This window comes from Silurus meridionalis, chromosome 18 (genome assembly GCF_014805685.1).
Source record: "Silurus meridionalis isolate SWU-2019-XX chromosome 18, ASM1480568v1, whole genome shotgun sequence".
Lineage (NCBI taxonomy): Eukaryota > Metazoa > Chordata > Actinopteri > Siluriformes > Siluridae > Silurus > Silurus meridionalis.
In genome coordinates, this window is record NC_060901.1 from 10,576,823 (window position 1) to 10,598,392 (window position 21,570).

Here is a 21,570-nt window from a genome sequence, read left to right on the forward strand (position 1 = left end):
GGATTATATAGATGCCAGATGTTCACTTGTTCATGTTATTTTATATCTCTAAAGCACACCATGACATAAACCGCTGTTAATAATGTAACAGAGGGACACTTTCATAAAACATCTGCAAATCTACACACCCTGGAAAGACAGCCTCCTGCCACTTCAGTGTATAGGGTTGACCTTTGACCACTGGTGCTCAAATGATTGGATTATGTTCAATTTGTGTGAAGTGGAAAAGCAAATGTTTAGAAACCTGAGGAGGTTTCATGAGTTGGTAAATGAAAAGATTTATCGTTTAGTAATTTGAAAAAGTTTACCAAAAAAAGTTTGTTTTTTACTACTTTGTTTTTAGATTAAAAGAACTTTTTTCTTCCACAATATTGTGTGCTTTATACTTTTAGACTGATTGATAATTGATTACAGAAACATGGGGTGTTTGTATTTGTCAGGGATCCACCTGCCACGCCCCCTTTGGTGGCTCTCTATGCCTCCACTCTCCATAGAGCTCCAGGTTTAACGAGGCACACCTGGAGCTCATCATCACTCATGCCTCCACTCTCTCTGAAACCCCAGGTTTAATCACGCTCACCTGGGGTTCATCATCACTCAACCCCGCTTCTATATAAGCTCCTCTTTCACTCCCTAACCCCGTTCGTTATTGTTTGTGTTGGACTTCCCGTACTGCATGTTCTGTCGTTCCGGCTTTCATACAGGACTTCCGTTGTCATCCGTTTCATCCGGACTCCAGAATCCCGTACCGGCTGCGCTTCCCCTCCCTGTGCATCTCGGGTCAGCTACGCTTCTCCCAATGCGCTACTCGGACTGTCTTTCTCAACCTAAGGACTGCCGTGCGTGTGTGTGTGCGCGTGTGTGTGTGTGTGTGTGTGTGCGTGCACCTCTCTCTCACACATGCCATTAAAACCCGAGCGAACTGTACTCCGGCTTCCGCCTTTTGTTTCGCTCACACCGTGACAGTATTAGGACACTGCATTTGTAACACTACATTATATTATATTAGGAAACTACTAGAGCCAACTATTTTGAGAATTGTCACTCCTTTATCAGTGGAATACAGACATTTCATTTCCTAAACTTCTCAAAGTGTCCGTTGGTTGTTGTGGGGAAATGCTTTTGTCAGCAGGATGCTGTCTGTGTCTGTTCTCCTTATTTTGGGCTTATCATTGCATAGACTGGTGAGGAGGATAGAAAGGCTGTAGACTGTAGGCTACCTAAAAATTGAATTGTTGTCAATAATTATAATTTTAGGTACATTAACATTCATCTATATTATTTTACAATTTCGATTTTGTACAGTGATTTTATTTTGTATTAAAATGCACCTACAGATACCATTTAAGGAATAGTAATTTATTTAACATTCGATTCCATGCACTTACAGATAAAAACAATTCCTTTTTTTTTTATTTTTTTGCATTGATTTGCATGGGGGAGGAGTTTACAACATCAAGCCCCGCCCCAAATCTCGCCGCCACCTGAGCTTAAAATTATAGAGCGCGCGTGTCTCTAGGACAACCCGAGATAAACAAAGCTGTTCCGCGGAGAAGAAAAGCCCATGGTGTAATTCTTCTCTCCGGTAAGTGTGTCTTTCTCTAAAGTTATTATCTTTTTGTTTGTTTGGTTTTTATTCTATTAGTAAATGCTGTTTTACTGTAATGTATGTGGAATTCGAGTTAAACGCGCGCATGCGTATTTATAAGTTTAAATTATAGAATATAAATGTGGATATATTTACTCTGTATATCTGTACAAACACACACGTGTTATATATTATAATAATTACAGACGTGTGCACGTGTGTCTGATTATATGCAAGACATTCTTAAAGCATTCATGCCATGTTCTTTACAGAGAAGTAAACTACTGGTATTTCCCTGAAGAAATCTGACACTTGAGGATGGTAAGTTATAGGATATACGTTTTAGGCATTGAAAAAATGGTGTCAAGTGAGAATGCTTTCAAAAACAGAGCATTTCACTCCTAGGCCTTAATTCACCTCTTATTACCATCTATATAATGCCACAGCTTTAGAAACCATCAATATTATTAAAAAAATAAAACAGTATTATGAGAAATGCTGCATCACAGTCAGGTATCTCATGGAGTAAAAATAAATGGCATTATTAACGCAAGAAACACAATAAACACAAATCAACAAGTCTCCTTTCACTGCAGCCACAGCTGCACCACCCGAATACATTATCTCTAACAGAAGCACCAATATTAACCTCATAAAATGACTCCAGCTTTTGCATTTTTGAAAAAAAACACAAAAGTAAAAGTTATACTTTTTTTTGTAGAGGAGGCCTTATAAAGGGGATATATATATATTCCCATGTAAATAAAAGCTGAATTCAGTTGATTAAGCTTTATGGAATATCATTACAATTGTTATAATATGCAGGAAAACACTAACATACATTTTATAATGCTCCTTTCACAGCCTACAGGAACCAAAAAGGCCAAGTCCCATAGCGCCAAACCTAGGAAAAAGAGTGACAAAAAGTGTCCATCTAAGAAAAGGTCAGCAAGTACCACATGCACAAAGCCTGTAGTGGATATTCTGAGCCCAGCTGCTATTGAGAATGCCTACTACATTTCCCACAATGCAATGGACTGCCTGGAGTTCAGAGGCTTTGGCTGGCCTGAAGCCACAAAGAAAAAAGGAAAGGGACTAAAGAACAAACAAAAAAACAAAAAATGAGAAAGGAAGAAGCAGGCTTACTGTGGATTACAAAAATATCAGCCATATATACTGTAAATGATATTGTCAGGTTCATAATTTCTGTATAAATGCTGTATGTATAAGATATATAAGCTATATCTATCATGAGAGCATGTACACTAATGCTAAAAAGAAAATATATTTTTGAAATGAGTGAAGCCTGAGAATGACCATTAGTCAGAATATAATTTATTAATTTTTTTTTTCCACAATTCACTGTACTCTTTCGACTGTTTGAATTAATCACCAGTTCTGAGGCATTAAAGAAATGACAAACATTATATCTACATGCATGAGGCTTATTAAAACAAATTAACTGTTTTTGTAGAATGATTGTGATTGTAATGAGATTTAAAATGTTTCATAAGATTGGTTTTATTGTTAAAAGTAGTTTAACAAGTACAAAAACCCCCAAAACAAAACAAAAGGAAAAGCATCTAGCTCACCAACCAAATTATTGAGTGCCACTCTTACTAATAGTTTAAACAAGTGGCTTCCTGTGGGGAAACTGTGGCACATCGGTTAATGCAGCCTTCCTGTTCGCTTGGGACTGGTCGTTTCCTCTGTAGGGCTAAAAATTTCAGTTGGACAAAAAGATTCCCAAAAATTGGTCAGTGAGTGTGTTAATGGTGAGTGTGAAAGTGGTTAATGGTCTTAATGTGTTTTTAGGTGTATGAGTTGTCCTGGGAGGTTGAGACACTATGGGCATGAATATTTCATGGTTTCAAAGCAGCCCCAAAATGCAATAGTAAGCAAAGGAAATGTGTGGTTCTTTTTATTAAAAAAAAAAAAAAAAAAAAGTTCATGAGCAAGTGGTTGTGATACAAGATAAAGAGCTGAGGAGTTTGAAAGTCACCATCACACCATCCAGTCATTATTTTCCTATAATAGACTTGGTTTAAATTTTGTACAACTCATTAAGCATGCTACTTAAGCAGTGGTTAGGAGTACTCCTGTTCAAGAAGTTTAAAGGCTCAGAAAAGTCACAATTTAAGTGTCCTATAATTTACTTCTACTACATGCACACGTCATTGCAGCAAGTCATTATTGCTGTAAAAGAAGATTAAGGCTTTGTCTTGCCTTAGAGTTTGTACAAGACACAAAAACTACCCAGTACATTGTAGTTAAATCACCCCGTTAAATACAGTGTGTTTGTATTAGACAAATTTATTTAGCATTTTAAAGTTAAACACTCCAGTACAGGTATCTGGGGATTATGTAGTTATAAAATCAGTCCTTTGCAAAATAAGTAGTGAAAAAATGAACATGTACACAAAACAACGAGGGGGGGGGGAGTAGGGAAATTAAAATACTTCAAGCAAACCATTTGCTATGGTAAAACTCAGAGCTATGAACAGTTTTCTAAAGTGATATTTTCACGAGTATATGCAACTGCATTAAGAAAAAGAATAAAATATTAAAAGGAGGCTATGTGCTTTGGCAGTGAACACACTGCCAGACAGGCAGTTGTGAAGTGGAAGAATCTGCAACCGACTTTACACAACATCTCGTGTCCGTCTGATGGCACAGCACAGCAGCATGCTGAAGAGCATGCCAAAGATCTGTTGAGAAAGCAAATTCGATTCAATGAAACATAACGTATATGAATTTCAGATTAGGATTTGCTTTCAGGCACTACTATACTCACCATGATCACACCGATGCCAATACCCACACCTCCAATAATGTGCATTTTGGAATTAAACAAATCTTCTATTGCAGCTGGGCAACTCTAAACAAATGATAAGAATAAAGCAGGATATCAACTATCTAAAAGCCAACATTTTTTTGTTATATAGTAGCAATGAGTAGTTTTGTGAAAGTTGGATAATTACTGTTGTGATCAATTGCGCCAGGCCCTGTTGCTTTGGGCAGGTATCAGAGGCACCGTCAAAAATCGTTCCAGTGGTACCGCAGCATTGAAGCTAAAGAGAAAATATAAGTCCTTAAGGATTAAATAAATGTACAGCTCTGTAACCAGCAATGTGCAGAAAATGCAACACTTACACTAAACTGAATGGCAGTCAATGTTTCTTTCAGTGCAATCTGGTTTGGTGTCTTTTGGTAGTTATTAAAGGCCTGAATGTAGAATTGCTTGACCTCTTCTACAATCTGGGAAAAGAAAATGGAATGATGCAACATTTTAAATGGCTTATAAAAGGAAAAGACATTATACAAAGTTTAAAATAACTAACCTTGTCTTTATTGGACAGCCCCCAGATTCCTGCTGCCACTTCTGCTGCAAAGATGATGAGCAGGAAAATGAAGAACTACAGATATTAAGAAAATAAATATGCACAAAAGAAAAATCAGTGACCCGAGTACATATGCTGTTAAACATGTGGATTAAAAGTTTGTCTGAGATTCATTCAGTTACCAGGTAAAAATAGTAACCTAAACATTATAATTTAACATGAGAAACACAAATATACAGAATAAATAAATAAAAAAAGTCAGGAATTCTTCAGGATGTTCTAGCACTCACCAATCCCAGCATACACTGTGACTCTCGGATGGCTCCACAGCACCCAAGGAAGCCAACGACCATCATAAGGGCTCCAGCCACAATGAGAATGTAAACACCTAAGCAGCATGAGAGTGGTCAATACAAGAACACACCAAAAAATAAAAAATAAATAAATAAAAACACGTAATTGATATTGAACACGACTCCAAGAACTCAAATGTATGCATTATAAGTGGGGTTAAAATATTTTATTTATTTAACATGTTAATTTTGACAGCCCTAATTATATGTAATAAAAAAAAAAAACATGTTGAATTAATTTGAGCATAATGTACAAGTTGTCAAATAATTCGTTTTGTCCAACTAGTAGCACAGCTTGGGCGTGTTCAGTATGCAGACAGCGCAAACAAAATAAACCCAGTCTGACCAACGCCACCCACTGTGTATTGTTGTAGGCACCCTATCATTAAGATTTTTGCCCTTATAGGACAGCATCTCAGTGTACTGTTATGTAATGAGAGAAAGAGCCTATTTCATAGTTGAGACAAACAAAAAGCATCTGTTCTTTATATGATGGATTTGCAAAAATAGGACGAGTTGAGAGAAAAATTAACTGGTAGCGCAGAGGTTTAGATATTTTTGCAGGACAAATTTTACCACAACAAACAAAAACAAACAAAAAAAAAAAAAACGCCTGCGATTTTAATTAAGGTTTGTACAAAAATATGAATCCACTAAATACAAGATTATGCAGAGGACACATACAAAAAAATGCATAAAGAACAAAAAGCATAAAGAGCAGTCATTATTTGGTATTTACATTTAAGTAAACATTACATATTAGAAATTAGTACTAAATTGGTGTTTAACTAAATAGCAGCCACAGATTCTCTAGACTGTCAGTTTTGCTGGAAAAGTTGTTAGGAAATATTGCCTTCAAAGTCATGAAATCTAAAAGTACAAATGTATTTTAATAATTTGCATGTTCAAAGCTTTTGTTCAGAACTGTATATACTATAACATTTCATCATACTTTGGTGTGTGCGCTTCTCAGCTCGCATGACCACATTCAAATGACTTTTTTTGGGTGTGACCCGTTTCCATGCCTACCCAAACAAGGTTGGCGTTGGGGGTTGGGTGAATACCGAGTCCTGATACCAGGTTGGTGTAGTGTCTCTGAATAGTGAAAACAAGCAAATCTTAAATAAGGGTGGTTTGTTTAGTGTTTTACCAATAAGGAATGTTGTAGGTGAGTTTTCCACTTGAAAAAAGCTCTGAGTCGCCTTGTCGAAACGCAGCCAGAGAGCGATAGACAGAACTGCTGTACCTGCAAGCTGATAAAAGCACAACACAAACATGGAAATTTTGTTAGCATTTCCGCCCAGCAGCAAGATAGCAGAAGTCGGTCTCTGGTACAGACCGGTACAATGGAACCAGATCAGTTAAGGAAGTACTTATAAATCGCTTAGTATTGGACAGGTCAAATGCACTACTGAAGTGTTGAAAATAACTACACACAGAATCAAGAGCAACCGGTCTGATGGAAGACATTACCTCAGAGTTAAAAACAAGGCTGACTTCATTTCATTCTCATGACATCACATCTCCAAAAAACAAACATCTATATCTATCTATATCCACACACAAAAAACCCACACCTAATTAAAGTCATTCTACATGGTATGCCATTATGTGGTATTTTACCCAAGAGGAAGAAAACAGTTCACGTCACATGAATGGATGATTGGCAGGCAACAAACCTGTTACACACCTGCTATAAATTCCATAATTGCAGGTCAGGAGCATGAGCAATATTGTGTGATTCATTTAGTGGGCAAGCATATTTACTAACAAAAACATGTTGAACCACAATAAGGGAAAATAAATAAATAAATAAATAAACCAAAATGTCAATCATCGTGACGTCATACGTTTGACACGCCCCACTTGGGTTTCTGTAAATTGTTTCAACAGTGGTGAAACTGCTGTGTTAAAATGAAAACGAGGCTCGGGTGTGGACAGTTTCACTCAAGATTAACACTCCAATAACACTTTTAGGAATTACCAGTATAGTTTATCAACTGTTCCTTAAGGAGCTCCAAGTTCATTATAACTGATACAGGAACCTGTATGCCTTTGTTTATCTGATTGTCCCCCCCTGACTAGAGTAATTCAAATGAGCAACACAATCAATCCCGACAAAGTAAACCCTCCAGCTTATTAGCATTGACCTGCTGAACAGGTTTCCACCCACCAACTGCACTTGTCCCAAGATTAGCAACTTTATTTATTATTTGCTAAGAGGCTCCTTTGAATTAGATTATTCAAAACCATATCATTTATACCCAGCATTTTTCCCCCTTTATGCAGCATAACAAATCATTTCATCTCTTTATTTAGCCCCCCAAAAACCACCAAAAAGGGTCACAGATATTCATTATTAGAATAACCAAATCATTGGAACCAAAAAACCCTGCTTGTAGTACAGCATTGTTAAAGTAACATTCTGACCACAAGAAGAGCTACATGTGCCGTTCCTAACTGCTAGCTTAAGTCCATCAAAAAGCACTTCGATACGTCTGTAAGTGCTGTTACAATAAAACATCACCACCCTTCCATGAAGAACTAGAATCTTTCCACACCATTACCTCCAACACAGCCATTTCAAAACATTTCAGATTAGAATTTCCAGAGAATTATTGGTCAATAAGTGAGCTCATGTTCATTTAACCAACCGTAAAATGTTCACGTAGATTTCTATCTAGGTAAACATTTACTATAATGAAATGGAAATACATACCCAAAACAGGAAATTGAAGGCAAACATCAAGTACTTGATGCAACTTAGACCCCCTCCTACTCCCATGGTTAAAATGTAGATCTTCCAAGTGATCAACTCTTCAAACCACAAACAAGCTGTGCACTAGCTCTAGCAACTTCTAAGAATGTGTGTCTAACCTTAGGAGAGGTTGAACTAGAAGGAAAAAAAGGAGGAAAAAAAAGCAGCCAAGCCAGCCATGCCCCTTTATAACTCTCCTGAGACTCATTTGAATGGCTGAAAGCAAAGTGTGGGAGGGACAATGGGTAGGGTTCAGGAAATAAGGTGAGTGAAGTGTTCAGGGAAGTGTAGGTGAACCTCATGTCTGTAATATATGAGGCTTTTAAGTGTGGATAAAATCAGTAGGGTGTTGGATCTTAGATTTAGAAGCATTTGTACATGATTGTTTAACTTTTTTTTTTTTTATTTAACCAAAATTTGTTCAGGAGACCAAGTTGAAAGGGAGTAAGGCCAGGAACATTGGAGGTGGATTTAAACTGTTTTATCATGGTGTGGATGGGAAGAGAAATGGTGTAGGGGTGATTCTGAAGGAAGAGTACAGTAAGAGTGTAGTGGAGGTGAAGAGAGTTTCTGAGAACGATTGGTGATTGGGGCAGACTTTAATGGGCATGTAGGTGAAGGGAACAGAGGTGATGAGGAGGTGATGGGTAGGTATGGTTTTAAGGAGAGGAATGTGGAAGGGCAGATGGTGGTAGATTTTGCTAAAAGGATGGAAATGGCAGTGGTGAACACGTATTTTAAGAAGAAGGAGGATCATAGGGTGACGTATAGGAGTGGAGGAAGGTGCACACAGGTGGACTATGTGCTATGCAGGAGATGCAACCTGAAGGAGATTGGAGACTGTAAGGTGTTGGCGGGGACAGTGTAGCTAGACAGCATCGGATGGTGGTCTGTAGGATGGTTTTGGAGGCGAAGAAGAAGAGGAGGAATGTAAGGATTGAAAGAAGAATAAGATGGTGGAAACTGAAGGAGGAAGAGTGTAGTGTGAGGTTCAGGGAAGAGGTCAGACAGGGGCTCGGTGGTGGTGAAGAGGTGCGGATGATTGGGGAACTACTGCAGGAGTGATGAGGGAGGCAGCTAGAAAAGTACTTGGTGTGACATCTGGAAATAGAAAGCAAGACAAGGAGACGTGGTGGTGGAATGAGGAAGTGCAGGAGAGCATTAGGGGAAAGAGGTTGGCAAAACAGAAGTGGGATCGACAGAGTGATGAGAAAAGTAGGCAGGAGTACAAGGAGATGCGGCAGCAGGTAAAAGGGATGTGGCGAAAGCCAAGGAAAAGGCATATGAGGAGCTGTATAAGAGGTTGGACACTAAGGAAGGAGAAAAGGAGTTATACCGATTGGCCAGGCAGAGGGACCGAGCTGGGAAGGATGTACTGCAAGTTAGAGCAATAAAGGATGGAGAGGAAATGTGTTGACTAGTGAGGAGAGTGTGTTGAGAAGGTGGAGGAGTATTTTGAGCAGCTGATGAATGAGGAAAATCACAGAGAGAGAAGGTTGGAGGATGTGGAGTTGGTGAAGCAGGATGTAGATAGGATTAGTAAGGAGGAAGTGAGAGCAGCGATTAAGAGGATGAAGAATGGAAAGTCGGTTGGACCAGATGACATACCGGTAGGCGTGGAGATGTTTAGGAGAGATGGCAGTGGAGTTTTAACCAGATTGTTTAACAGGATTCTGGAAGGGAGAGGATGCCTGAGGAATGGAGAAGGTGTGCTGGTACCGATCTTTAAGCATAAGGAGATGTGCAGACCTGCAGTAACTACAGGGGAATTAAGTTGATCAGTCACACCATGAAGTTATGGGAAAGAGTATTGGAAGCCAGGCTGAGAGAAGAGGTGACCATCTGTGAGCAACAGTATGGTTTCATGCCGAGGAAGAGCACCACAGATGCCTTATTTGCTTTGAGGATGTTGATGGAGAAGTATAGAGAAGGACAGAAGGAATTGCATTGTGTATTTGTGGATTTAGAAAGCGTCGACAGAGTGCCAAGAGAGGAGTTGTGGTATTGTATGAGGAAGTCAGGTGTGTCAGAGAAGTATGTAAGGGTGGTGCAGGACATGTATGAGGACATGTATGAGGTGGAGGAGTTCAGGTACCTGGGGTCAACAGTGCAAAGTAATGGAGAGTGTGTTAGAGAAGTAAAGAAAAGAGTGCAGGCAGGGTGGAGTGGGTGGAGAAGAGTGACAGGAGTGATTTGTGATAGAAGGGTATCTGCAAGAATGAAAGGGAAAGTTTATAGGACTGTGGTGAGACCTGCGATGTTGTATGGATTAGAGACAGTGGCATTGAGTAAAAGGCAGGAGGCAGAGCTGGAGGTAGCAGAGCTGAAGATGTTAAGGTTTTCGTTGGGAGTGACGAGGATGGACAAGATTAGAAATGAGTTTATTAGAGGGACAACACATGTAGGACGTTTTGGTGACAAGGTGAGGGAGGCGAGATTGAGATGGTTTGGACATGTGCAAAAAAGGGACATGAATTATATTGGTAGAAGAATGCTGAAGATGGAGCCACCAGGTAGGAGGAAAAGAGGAAGGCCAAGGAGGTGGTTCATGGATGTGGTGAGGGAAGACATGCAGGTAGTTGGTGTGAAAGAGGCAGATGTAGAGGACAGGGTGGTATGGAGACGGATGATCCGCTGTGGCGACCCCTAATGGGAGCAGCCGAAGAAGAAGAAGAAGAAGAAGAAGAATAAAACTGACATAAATGACACGTTTTACTTTCGTTTGTAAAACGTTCAGAAACATGAACTTTGAAACTAAGCAGTCAGCTCTTATTCATGACTTCTTTTTTTCAAAAAAATTAAATTAAATTAAATAAAAAAAAAAAAATATATATATATATATATATATATATATATATATATATATATATATATATATATATATATGAGGTCATTTATAAACACTGGAAACATTAGAAAATACCCAAATAAATTGAGACAAAGTGTGCTGGGCTTGCTATATACTGTGCATTTTGCAATTAAACAGCTTTCAATTCCAAGTCTGTGCACTCAACACCATGAAATGAATCTGTACAGCAGAGAAAGAACACAGTGCAAGCCATGTCACGAAAAATACTCTCATGAAAGTTGCTTTCAATGCCATTTCTCTGTGAAGTTGAAATTTCAAAAAGCTTAAATCCGGTCATTTTAAACTAAAAAAGGCCATTACAGTGTAACCAAGTTACCAAGCTAAAGTCCTCAGGTCAACCTAAAGGCCAGATTTTGTCACCAGACCTGTTTTTTTTTTTTTCAGAAAGCTGATGGCGTTTCTATTCTCTTGTCTGTGTAAAAAAGTAGTTCAAGACCAGTTCTCTTTATGAATCTGGGAAAGCAAACACAATATTTCCATTGTCCTTCATTGTCCATGTGGCTGATAGAATATCCCTATTTTTTATTCAGCCTCCAGGATAAATAAGGTATACTTGTAATGTCTGAGAAATGGGTGGAGTTTAAATAAATAAGGGCATGATTTTATGTTTCCATGAGCTCAGAAAGCTTCTGGAGTTGAGCCAGAAAACCTTAAAACGTGAAATGTACTTTTATACACCAAAAGCTCATGCTCATATTTTGCATGTACTAGTAAACTATAGCAATAAACAATACATAACAATATTCTCATTTATACATCTCATCATTGACTAACAGCACCTGTCATTTTATTAAAAAAAATTAATATTATAGTATGCATTTTATCAGGTCCCTTATGCAAAAATAGCAGAGAGCAAGTAAACACAACATGCAAAGAGGTTCATTAAAAGTATCATCAGGAAGTAGTCCAACATTCTTCAAGCCTACTCCAGATTTTAGTTTCTGTATGTACAATAATGCATAATAGAAGGAGAAACAACAATAAACACAGTGCAAACAGGAGTAGTAATTCTGAACCTGAATGGCATATCCTTCAGTCCCTCAGCTGTATGTCTGAGCAACTATCACTGATTTACATCTCTGTTATGACCTTTAATTCCTTTTTTAATGACCTCAAGAGGTCATTTGTTCCCACAAGCGCTCTGACAGAATGTCTTAAGTATGTGTGAGCTAGCTCTGGAGACATTTAAGGCATTCTGGAAAGTCAGGAATTTGAGTGTCAGCTATGAATTACGCATGCTTTTCTATGATTTGCAAGTTGCCACACCTTACTCTAAAAGTCTTGTAGATGGCAGGCCTTAAAACAAATTAACAACTTGTTTATAAAAGTAGGCTATACAACTATGAACATATATACATCTATAAGCTTTGCTTACATGTTGGCCTTTTCCCCCTTGGTGTCATTAGTTGTGCTCTACTAAATTGATTGACTGAGCACTCCAAGTGTGTTAATATTTAATATAACCACTCATGGATTTTTCACTGTGTGCTTCATTCCACTCAGCTTTGTTTACCTGTGCTCACTCTGTGGCCTTGTCTGAATCACAGATGAACTGATATGCAGTACAAGCACAATCTTGCTCGTAAGTCATTGCTTAATTCTATTATACTTTTTTTGGATAACTTCTCCTGAAAACATACATTTCATCATTTAATTCACTAGAACTCTGGAAAACATTAATACATTTCAGCAAAATATTCAGAAAATGCATGATACACCCGTGTATCACATATCTGCGTGTGAGTATGATTGTGACACACCTTTGCTGAGTTGCCCTTGCCGACTTGCCCTTGCCATTTGGTTTAATTTCCATAGCCAATGTATGAAAGTTTTGGGAATGTCACCCTGTGTGGTAGGGGAAAAATCTACTTGTGTGATGCTGCTCTACTCAAGAAGAACTATTTGTAACAGGAGAAATGTTTTACTGTGTAAAAGAGCATACACATGCATTCCAAAACACAGTCTATGGTTGAATGTTGATTCTTTTCAGCTGCTTCCGCTAGAGGTCACTACAGTAGATCATTCCTTTTCTGATACAAACCCGTGACTTTATTTTGGACTGGGCATCACTGAGAGTGCAGTGGCATTGTGTCCAGATGTCATAGGTTAACAGTGAAACACTGATCAGATCACAGCACAGAGCCTATGGAATCATCTTGTTCAACATGTTAAGGTTTTATATATATATATATATATATATATATATATATATATATATATATATATATATATATATATATATATATACATTGTAAAAGTATTATACACCTTAAATATTTCCATATTTTGTCATGTTATAACCATAAAAATTAAATGTATTTTATTGGGATTTTATTTGAGAGACCAACACAAAGTATCACATAATTGTGAAGTGAAAGGAAAATGATACATGGTGTTAAAGATTTTTTACAAATAAAAATCTGAAAAGTGTGGCGTGCATATGTATTCATCCCCCCTGAGACAATACAAACACCTTTTACTGCAATTACAACTGCAAGTCTTTTTACCAGCTTTGCACATCTAGAGACTGTAATTTTTGCCTACAGCTCCAGTTGAATCAGATTGGATGGAGAACATATGTGAACAGCAATTTTCAAGTCTTTCCAAAGACTCTCAATAGGATTTAGGTCTAAACTTTGACTGGGCCTTTCTAACACATTAATATGATTTGATCTTAACCATTCTATTGGAGCTCTGGCTGTATGTTTAGGGTCGTTGTCCTGCTGGAAGGTGATCCTCTGCCCAGTCTCTTGCAGTCTCTAATAGGTTTTCTTCCAGGATTGCCCTGTATTAAGCTCCATCTATCTTTCCATCAACTCTGACCAGCTTCCCTGTCCCTGCTGAAGAAAAGCATCCCCACAGCATGATGCTGCCTCCACCATGTTTCACGGTGTGGATGATGTGTTAAGGCTGATGTGCAGTGTTAGGATTCTGCCACACATAGCGTTTTGCATGTAGGACAAAAAGTTTCATTTTGGTCTCATCTGAACACAGCTCCTTCTTCCACATGTTTGCTGTGCCCCCTACATGGCGTGTGGCAAACTGCAAACTGAACTTCTTATTCTTTTTTTCAACAATGGCCTTTTTCTTGCCACTCTTCCATAATAACCAGATTGGTGGAGTGCACGACTAATGGTTGTCTTGTGAACAGACTATCCCACCTGATCTGTGTGCAGCTCCTCCAGAGTTACCATGGGCCTTTTGGCTGCTTCTTAGATCAGTGCTCTCCTTGCCTGGCCTGTCAGTTTAGGTGGACGGCCATGTCTTGGTAGGTTAGCAGTTGTGTCATACTCTTTTAGATGATGGATTAAACAGTGCTCCATGAGATGTTCAAATCTTGGGATATGTTTTATAACCTAACCCTGCTTTACACTTCCCCACAACTTTATCCCTGACCTGTCTGGTGCGTTCTTTAGACTTTGTGATGCAGTTTGCTCACTAATGTTCTCTAAAAAACCTTTGAGGCCTTCACAGAACAGCTCTAATTATACTGGGATGAAAGTAAACACTGGTAGACCCTAATTACTAATTAGGTGACTTCTCAAGGATGATTGCACTGGATTTTATTTAGGGGTATCAAAGTAAAGGAGGCTGAATACATATGCACTCCACACTTTTCCGTTTTTTTTTTTGTGAAAAATATTTAACACCATGTATCATTTTCCTTCCACTTCACAATTATGCGATACTTTGTGTTGGTCTCTCACATAAAATCCCAATAAAATACAATACGTTTGTGGTTATATCGTGACAAAATGTGGAAATATTTAAGCGGTATGAATACTTCGGCAATATATATATATATATATATATATATATATATATATATATATATATATATATATATATATATATACAGTGAGGGAAATAAGTATTTGAACACCCTGCTATTTTGCAAGTTCTCCCACTTAGAAATCATGGAGGGGTCTGAAATTGTCATCGTAGGTGCATGTCTACTGTGAGAGACATAATCTAAAAAATAAAAATACAGAAATCACAATGTATGATTTTTTAACTATTTATTTGTATGATACAGCTGCAAATAAGTATTTGAACACCTGAGAAAGTCAATGTTAATATTTGGTACAGTAGCATTTGTTTAAGGTCAAACGTTTCCTGTAGTTTTTCACCAGGTTTGCACACACTGCAGGAGGGATTTTGGCCCACTCCTCCACACAGATCTTCTCTAGATCAGTCAGGTTTCTGGCCTGTCGCTGAGAAACATGGAGTTTGAGCTCCCTCCAAAGATTCTCTATTGGGTTTAGGTCTGGAGACTGGCTAGGCCATGCCAGAACCTTGATATGCTTCTTACAGAGCCACTCCTTGGTTATCCTGGCTGTGTGCTTGGTCATTGTCATGTTGGAAGACCCAGCCTCGACCCATCTTCAATGCTCTAACTGAGGGAAGGAGGTTGTTCCCCAAAATCTCGCAATACATGGCCCCGGTCATCCTCTCCTTAATACAGTGCAGTCGCCCTGTCCCATGTGCAGAAAAACACCCCCAAAGCATGATGCTACCACCCCCATGCTTCACAGTAGGGATGGTGTTCTTGGGATGGTACTCATCATTCTTCTTCCTCCAAACACGTTTAGTGGAATTATGACCCAAAAGTTCTATTTTGGTCTCATCTGACCACATGACTTTCTCCCATGACTCCTCTGGATCATCCAAATGGTCATTGGCAAACTTAAGGCGTGCCTGGACATGTGCTGGTTTAAGCAGGGGAACCTTCCGTGCCATGCATGATTTCAAACCATGACGTCTTAGTGTATTTCCAACAGTAACCTTGGAAACGGTGGTCCCAGCTCTTTTCAGGTCATTGACCAGCTCCTCCCGTGTAGTTCTGGGCTGATTTCTCACCTTCCTTAGGATCATTGAGACCCCACGAGGTGAGATCTTGCATGGAGCCCCAGTCCGAGGAGATTGACAGTCATGTTTAGCTTCTTCCATTTTCTAATGATTGCTCCAACAGTGGACCTTTTTCACCAAGCTGCTTGGCAATTTCCCGTAGCCCTTTCCAGCCTTGTGGAGGTGTACAATTTTGTCTCTAGTGTCTTTGGACAGCTCTTTGGTCTTGGCCATGTTAGTAGTTGGATTCTTACTGATTGTATGGGGTGGACAGGTGTCTTTATGCAGCTAACGACCTCAAACAGGTTCATCTAATTTAGGATAATAAATGTAGTGGAGGTGGACATTTTAAAGGCAGACTAACAGGTCTTTGAGGGTCAGAATTCTAGCTGATAGACAGGTGTTCAAATACTTATTTGCAGCTGTATCATACAAATAAATAGTTTAAAAATCATATATTGTGATTTCTGGATTTTTTTTTTTAGAATATATATATATATATATATATATATACATTCTTGAAAGAGGACTTTGGCTGTACTTCATTCCAGTGTTATGTGTAAGTCAAATATGAACTAGCATATAAACATAAATTACCTTTTCACTATTTACAAGGTGACTCAGAGTAGCTTAAAAATTATTAAAATGCACGGGTCACTTTTTTTTTTTTTTGAGAGACCAGGCTTTTTGTTTTAGAACAAACTCAGTTATCTGTGGAATGGAATCTACCACATATTAAATGAACTCTGGTTGTGAGAGGGACAAGGCTTGTGAGATGGTGCATTGTAATGCTGGAATCCATTATAACATTGGTAAATTGTGGCCTTAAAGGAATGCAAGTTTTGAGCAGCAATACTCAATGCTTGATTGTTATTAAAAGGTGAAATTTTGTTAGGAAAAGTATTTCCTACACCATGACCAGCAGCCTGAACTTTTTACACAAGGCAAGTTGGGTTCATTGATTTATCATGCGACATATAACACAGTGAAGGTTAGTGAGGAGTGTTTTACAGTGCATTTTGTTTTAAATACCATACAGTGGACACACATTTTGAAGTATCTGAACCTGATAATTGTACTGCCAATAGAGATGCAATGCAAATTTTAATTACAGGAATATGCTATAATGCTAAATGCAAACGAAAATACACAGCAAATCTCATTTATCTTATTTATTAAAAAAGAGTAACCCACTTTATTTCATTATCAAGCCGAAGCTTTGACATTGTAATCATTTTTTTTTTCCAGATATAGAAAAAGGTTAAAAAAATGTACCAGAAAAGGGTTTCACAATTTTTTTATATGGAAACTATATTGATTTAATAATGTTTTGTGAACATACATGACATCTAGTCACAGTTTAAGATGCTAAAACTATGCAAGCCACTGTGTGTATAAACATTTCATTATTTTTGTCCATATGCTGGTGATATAAAGTTTTTTTCTGTTAAATGTGTAAGTGCATTGACAATGTACAGATTAGATAAGTGCACAGAAATGAACACAAACCTCTATGGCAAACTGCTATTTAAATATAGTGTGAGCTGTTACTTAAGATTGTATATTTTTCTTGTTGCAGGGATTACTTCTGATTTGCCACCATGATGGACTTCCTCTTTAAACCAATCAAAATATGTAAAATAGAACAAAATCTTACTGTCATTTGAGAAATTTGAACCTAGGCTACTAATAATTTTTTTCATTTAAAACAAAGCAAAAAAAACCAAACATCTAAACTTAAAGTAAATCATGACTATCTTTTACAACTGGCAAAATGAAAATCTGCTTGAGTTTGTATGGGGGAAAAAAATATATATAATATGATAATATAATATAAAATAATGATATCAATCAGAAAAGGATTAATTACTTCTTAGTACTATAGTTTTTAAACCACTTAGTTTCTGAAATACTCAAACCACCTATAACAATGCCATGAACAAAGTTGGAGAAAAATAACTGACTTGTATTGTATTTCTATATTGTGTAATTAATGTAAATTTCTTCCTTCATACATTATAAAACAAGAAACATGTTTCTTTATACAGTATAATGATATGAAGCACTAATAGCTACATCATATACAATGTGCTTACTGCTAAGAACAAGTATACTCCTACTATGAATTCCTCATTCTGCGCAGTAATGCACAGAAAACAGGTAATTCCTGAATCTGGAGTTTCAGACATTGCACATTGTGATTTCTGTCCTGCCAACACACCTGAATCAACTTTAAGTAATGTTTATATGTGGGCATAAGAACACAAATACACTTTAAAATGTACAGTGCTTGAGAACTCCCAGAGCAGGACTAGGAGACTCTGGCTCAGGTCAACCCAGGACTGTCGTAATCCAGTTAATGGAGATGGTCACAGATTATTTTCAATATGAAGATCTGTTTGTTAATCAGTTTTTCCACACTAACATTTACACAGTTACAAGTGCACTGACCAATTCCATATGTTTCTATTTTGATGAACTGTTATATTCACACCTGAATAAAAAATAAACTAGTAAATGCATATGACAAATGCAATGTATTTTCTCCATATTTATCCCAAAATGATTTAGCAATATCTGCTTATTGCATACAATTATATTAAACAAAATGAAGTAAACTATTGTTGCAACTTACCCAAATAACAAAATTAAAGATGAATAAGAGATATTTGACTGTCTGTTCTCCACTTGTTAATGCTGCCATGACAAAACTCCACCGAAACCTTTTAATATAGTAACTGCAGATGGTTTTGTTTTCCAGATAATGAAACAGCTATTCTCCAAAAATGTGCAAAGAGAAAGTTGTGTTGATTTTAAGATGGTCAGTGCCACTCCTCCAGAGGGGATGTGAGAGATGTGTTTGTGTGTTGGAGAGTGGGAGAGAGAGAGAAAAGTGTGGGGGGAGTGCGTAACAGTACATAGACAAAAGGGGTACAGAGAAACACAGCGAATAATCAGGGACAAACATAGGGACAAACTGCATCATTTTTAATAATACACTTACATTTTTATTTATCGAAGCATGCAGGTTGTGGTGTAGCATAATGTAGTTAATTGGTAAAAACACAGACATTACTGTGTGAAAAAGATTTTGTGTTTAAATTGTATTATTACTGATATATTGGTTTTAATAATGGACATTGTCACAAAGCAGTTTAATAAAAATTTACAGAAAAAAACAAGTTCCTTTTCCTTGTGACACTATATATTATAAAGTCAAACAGTGATGAGGTATTGACAGGATGTTTAATATAAGCAATGGGGTCTAATATGATTTCATTAGAGTGCCATTTCGGACCTGAAGATTAATTGAAGAACACAGATTTTTAAAAATTATATTTATAAGTAAGAAGAAGGGTCAAAATGTTAGATTTAGCTATTAATATGTTTCTTTAAATATAGGTGCAACACCATCACCCAACATTTTTTAAAACTTCTTTCAATATGTAAAACATTAAAACCTTTAAATATTATGTTCAACATTTGACAGACAGCAGTGAAAATCTCATTGAGTTTTACAGAGACTGCATTGCCACAGTGTTTAGAAATGTCTGGAATGCATCTGCATGTACAGGAAAGAAGGTGGTAAACTAGATTCAGAGCTCAGAGTCATCTATAACACAGTGTCAATAAAACAGCTGAAGGTTGTCTTATTGTCCCAGACATCTACTGACAAGCACAAAAAATTAAACACTGAGCTACCAGCTCATGTTGTGACTATGTTTCACAAGCAGCTCTTTATTTCCCTTTCTGATTTTATTATGAATATTTTTACAGTTTAAAGGATGTAATAGTATTATATTATAGCCCAGTCTGAGATATAGTCACAAAATGTAATCTACTGATTTGTGTTCATGGACGTGAATTTCCCTCTTTTTTCAAGTCACTGAGCATAAAATTCCATGCAATGTATTTTAATAGGAAGTATTTTTCATGCCTCTCCCACATTTTTTTTTCTGCCACTGGGTACCACAAAGCGGTATTGTTTTTTTTCTAATTTAATTTAAGCACTATTACTCAACATTCAATCAGGAGATTTTATCCTTGTTTTTATTGCTTAAAATATAGTAAATAGTTTTTCCTGGTTAACTGTGTTAATTAGAAACACACATTTATTACAGTATAGCCGTAACCAAAACCCTTGCCCTAAAATGAACCCTATATTTTCTTCCTTTTTCTCTGGTAAAAATAGGGAAAAAAGATTACATTTGTCATTTTTGTCAGCATTACCCATGATCCTCAGCCTCCGTTCATATGAAGGAATGATGGGAACCAGCCGTGCTGAATGAGACAAAAAGAGGGAAATTTGTGTCCATAAAAACTGACAGATGAATAAATTTTTTGACTGTATCACAAAATGCTGTGAAACTGTATACAAAATACTGGATACAAACATTGTTGTAGCATCAAGACACATAAACCATCGACTACTACTTTCTCAGAAAATGGCACGAAGTAACTGTAAGTCTATGAAATAAACAACAATTTGAACTAGCTCAGGGCTTTGCAAGAGATATTCAGTTTGTAGCCTTTTATAGATGCTGTCAGTGTTGATGGTAAATATATAGTTGTCTTACTCATCTTAGCTTGGCACTGTATATATGGAGTGGGACAGATCATCCTCCCTCTTATCAATAATGTTTATGGCTTTGTCTACTGGTATCGGGCTGGTACAGACAGAAGGACAGTGGGGATGACAATTCTGCCTTGGCAAAGGGACTGTTTTGTACAGAATAATAGAGCCTATTGTCACAGAGAAGGCGCCGCTCTCCCTCACCCACTCAGAAATCACCCAAATCCGTCAGTGCATCACGTCATTCTGCAACACAATAGATGTCAGATATTTAAAATCAGTAGAATGGGCCAGTATAGAATTATTATGCAGTACACCACTCTCAATGGAAGAAGGGAATACTTTTAAATGCATTCCTTTGGTTTAAAGCATAATTCTAGAGTCATTTGAGGGTTAAAATACATTTTAAGCAGGAAGCTGACCATTTAAAAACGTAAAGATATTTTGAGTATCTGACAAGTTTCAGGTTACTAGCATAATATTTTTTGTCAGGAATACAGTATATAGTCACAAGTATGACTTTTGGGTGGAAAACTTACATTAATCGTAAGCCTGACAGCAAAGCATGGAAACATAATGTTAAGTTAATCTCTGACCTTCTGTTCTTTCTTACATTCACATTTACATTTACATTTGTGGCATTTAGCAGATACCCTTGTCCAGAGCGACGTATACAAGCGCTTTGAGTCTCTATTAATGAATAAATCTACACTGGTATGCTAGATTACAATTTAAGATGCATCAGCCTACAACTGTTTCCAATAACTAGTTTTTGAACTAGAATGCCCTCCTCACCCAATCACTGATATTATTATGTTGATTTTTGCTCATCAGTATTATGGGTTACAATCAAAAGTGAAAAATAGTTAGCTAATTCATACCCTGTAACATGCCATTGATCTTATTCATACCCTTTTTCCAGTACAGGAATCTCAGGCTGCCATGGGCACAGGCTCATCAAAACTGGATAGTTTTTTTCATGGTGGCCTCAGAATCCTGTTCTTGGCTGACAGGAGTGGAACACAATGTGGTCTTTCACTGCTGTTGTCCATCCACTTCAAAGTTTAATGCTTTATTCATGATGACATTTTTTTGCTTACAATGGTTGTAAATAATTATTATTTGAGTTACTTTAGATTTTCTGTCAGCTCAAATCAGTCTCTGATGACACTCATCAGCAAAATGTTTTTAGAATGCAACACGTCTGCTCTCAGTATGTTCTTTACCTTGTTTTTTTGCA

General features: G+C 37.3%; 2 protein-coding genes across 3 annotated transcripts; one reads left to right on the forward strand and one right to left on the reverse strand.

Annotated features, from left to right (window-relative positions):
* Positions 1-629: 629 nt before the first annotated feature.
* On the forward strand, positions 630-3,013 carry LOC124400814 (small lysine-rich protein 1). Its single transcript, XM_046872591.1, has 3 exons — positions 630-1,585; positions 1,861-1,909; positions 2,453-3,013. Exons 2-3 carry the CDS (start codon positions 1,907-1,909, stop codon positions 2,711-2,713), a joined length of 264 nt encoding a protein of 87 aa, XP_046728547.1. The 5' UTR covers positions 630-1,585; positions 1,861-1,906; the 3' UTR covers positions 2,714-3,013.
* Positions 3,014-3,883: 870 nt separating this feature from the next.
* On the reverse strand, positions 3,884-18,613 carry cd9b (CD9 molecule b). 2 transcript variants are annotated; one of them, XM_046872589.1, is made up of 8 exons: positions 18,393-18,613; positions 6,433-6,535; positions 5,220-5,317; positions 4,930-5,004; positions 4,742-4,846; positions 4,570-4,659; positions 4,383-4,466; positions 3,884-4,296 (listed from the first exon to the last, which is right to left on the reverse strand). In XM_046872589.1, the coding sequence occupies exons 1-8, from the start codon at positions 18,459-18,461 to the stop codon at positions 4,231-4,233; spliced, it is 690 nt and encodes a 229-aa protein (XP_046728545.1). In that variant the 5' UTR covers positions 18,462-18,613; the 3' UTR covers positions 3,884-4,230. The 2 variants fall into 2 exon arrangements, with proteins under 2 accessions (XP_046728545.1, XP_046728546.1); XM_046872590.1 differs by lacking the exon at positions 18,393-18,613 and adding an exon at positions 8,002-8,205.
* Positions 18,614-21,570: the final 2,957 nt, after the last annotated feature.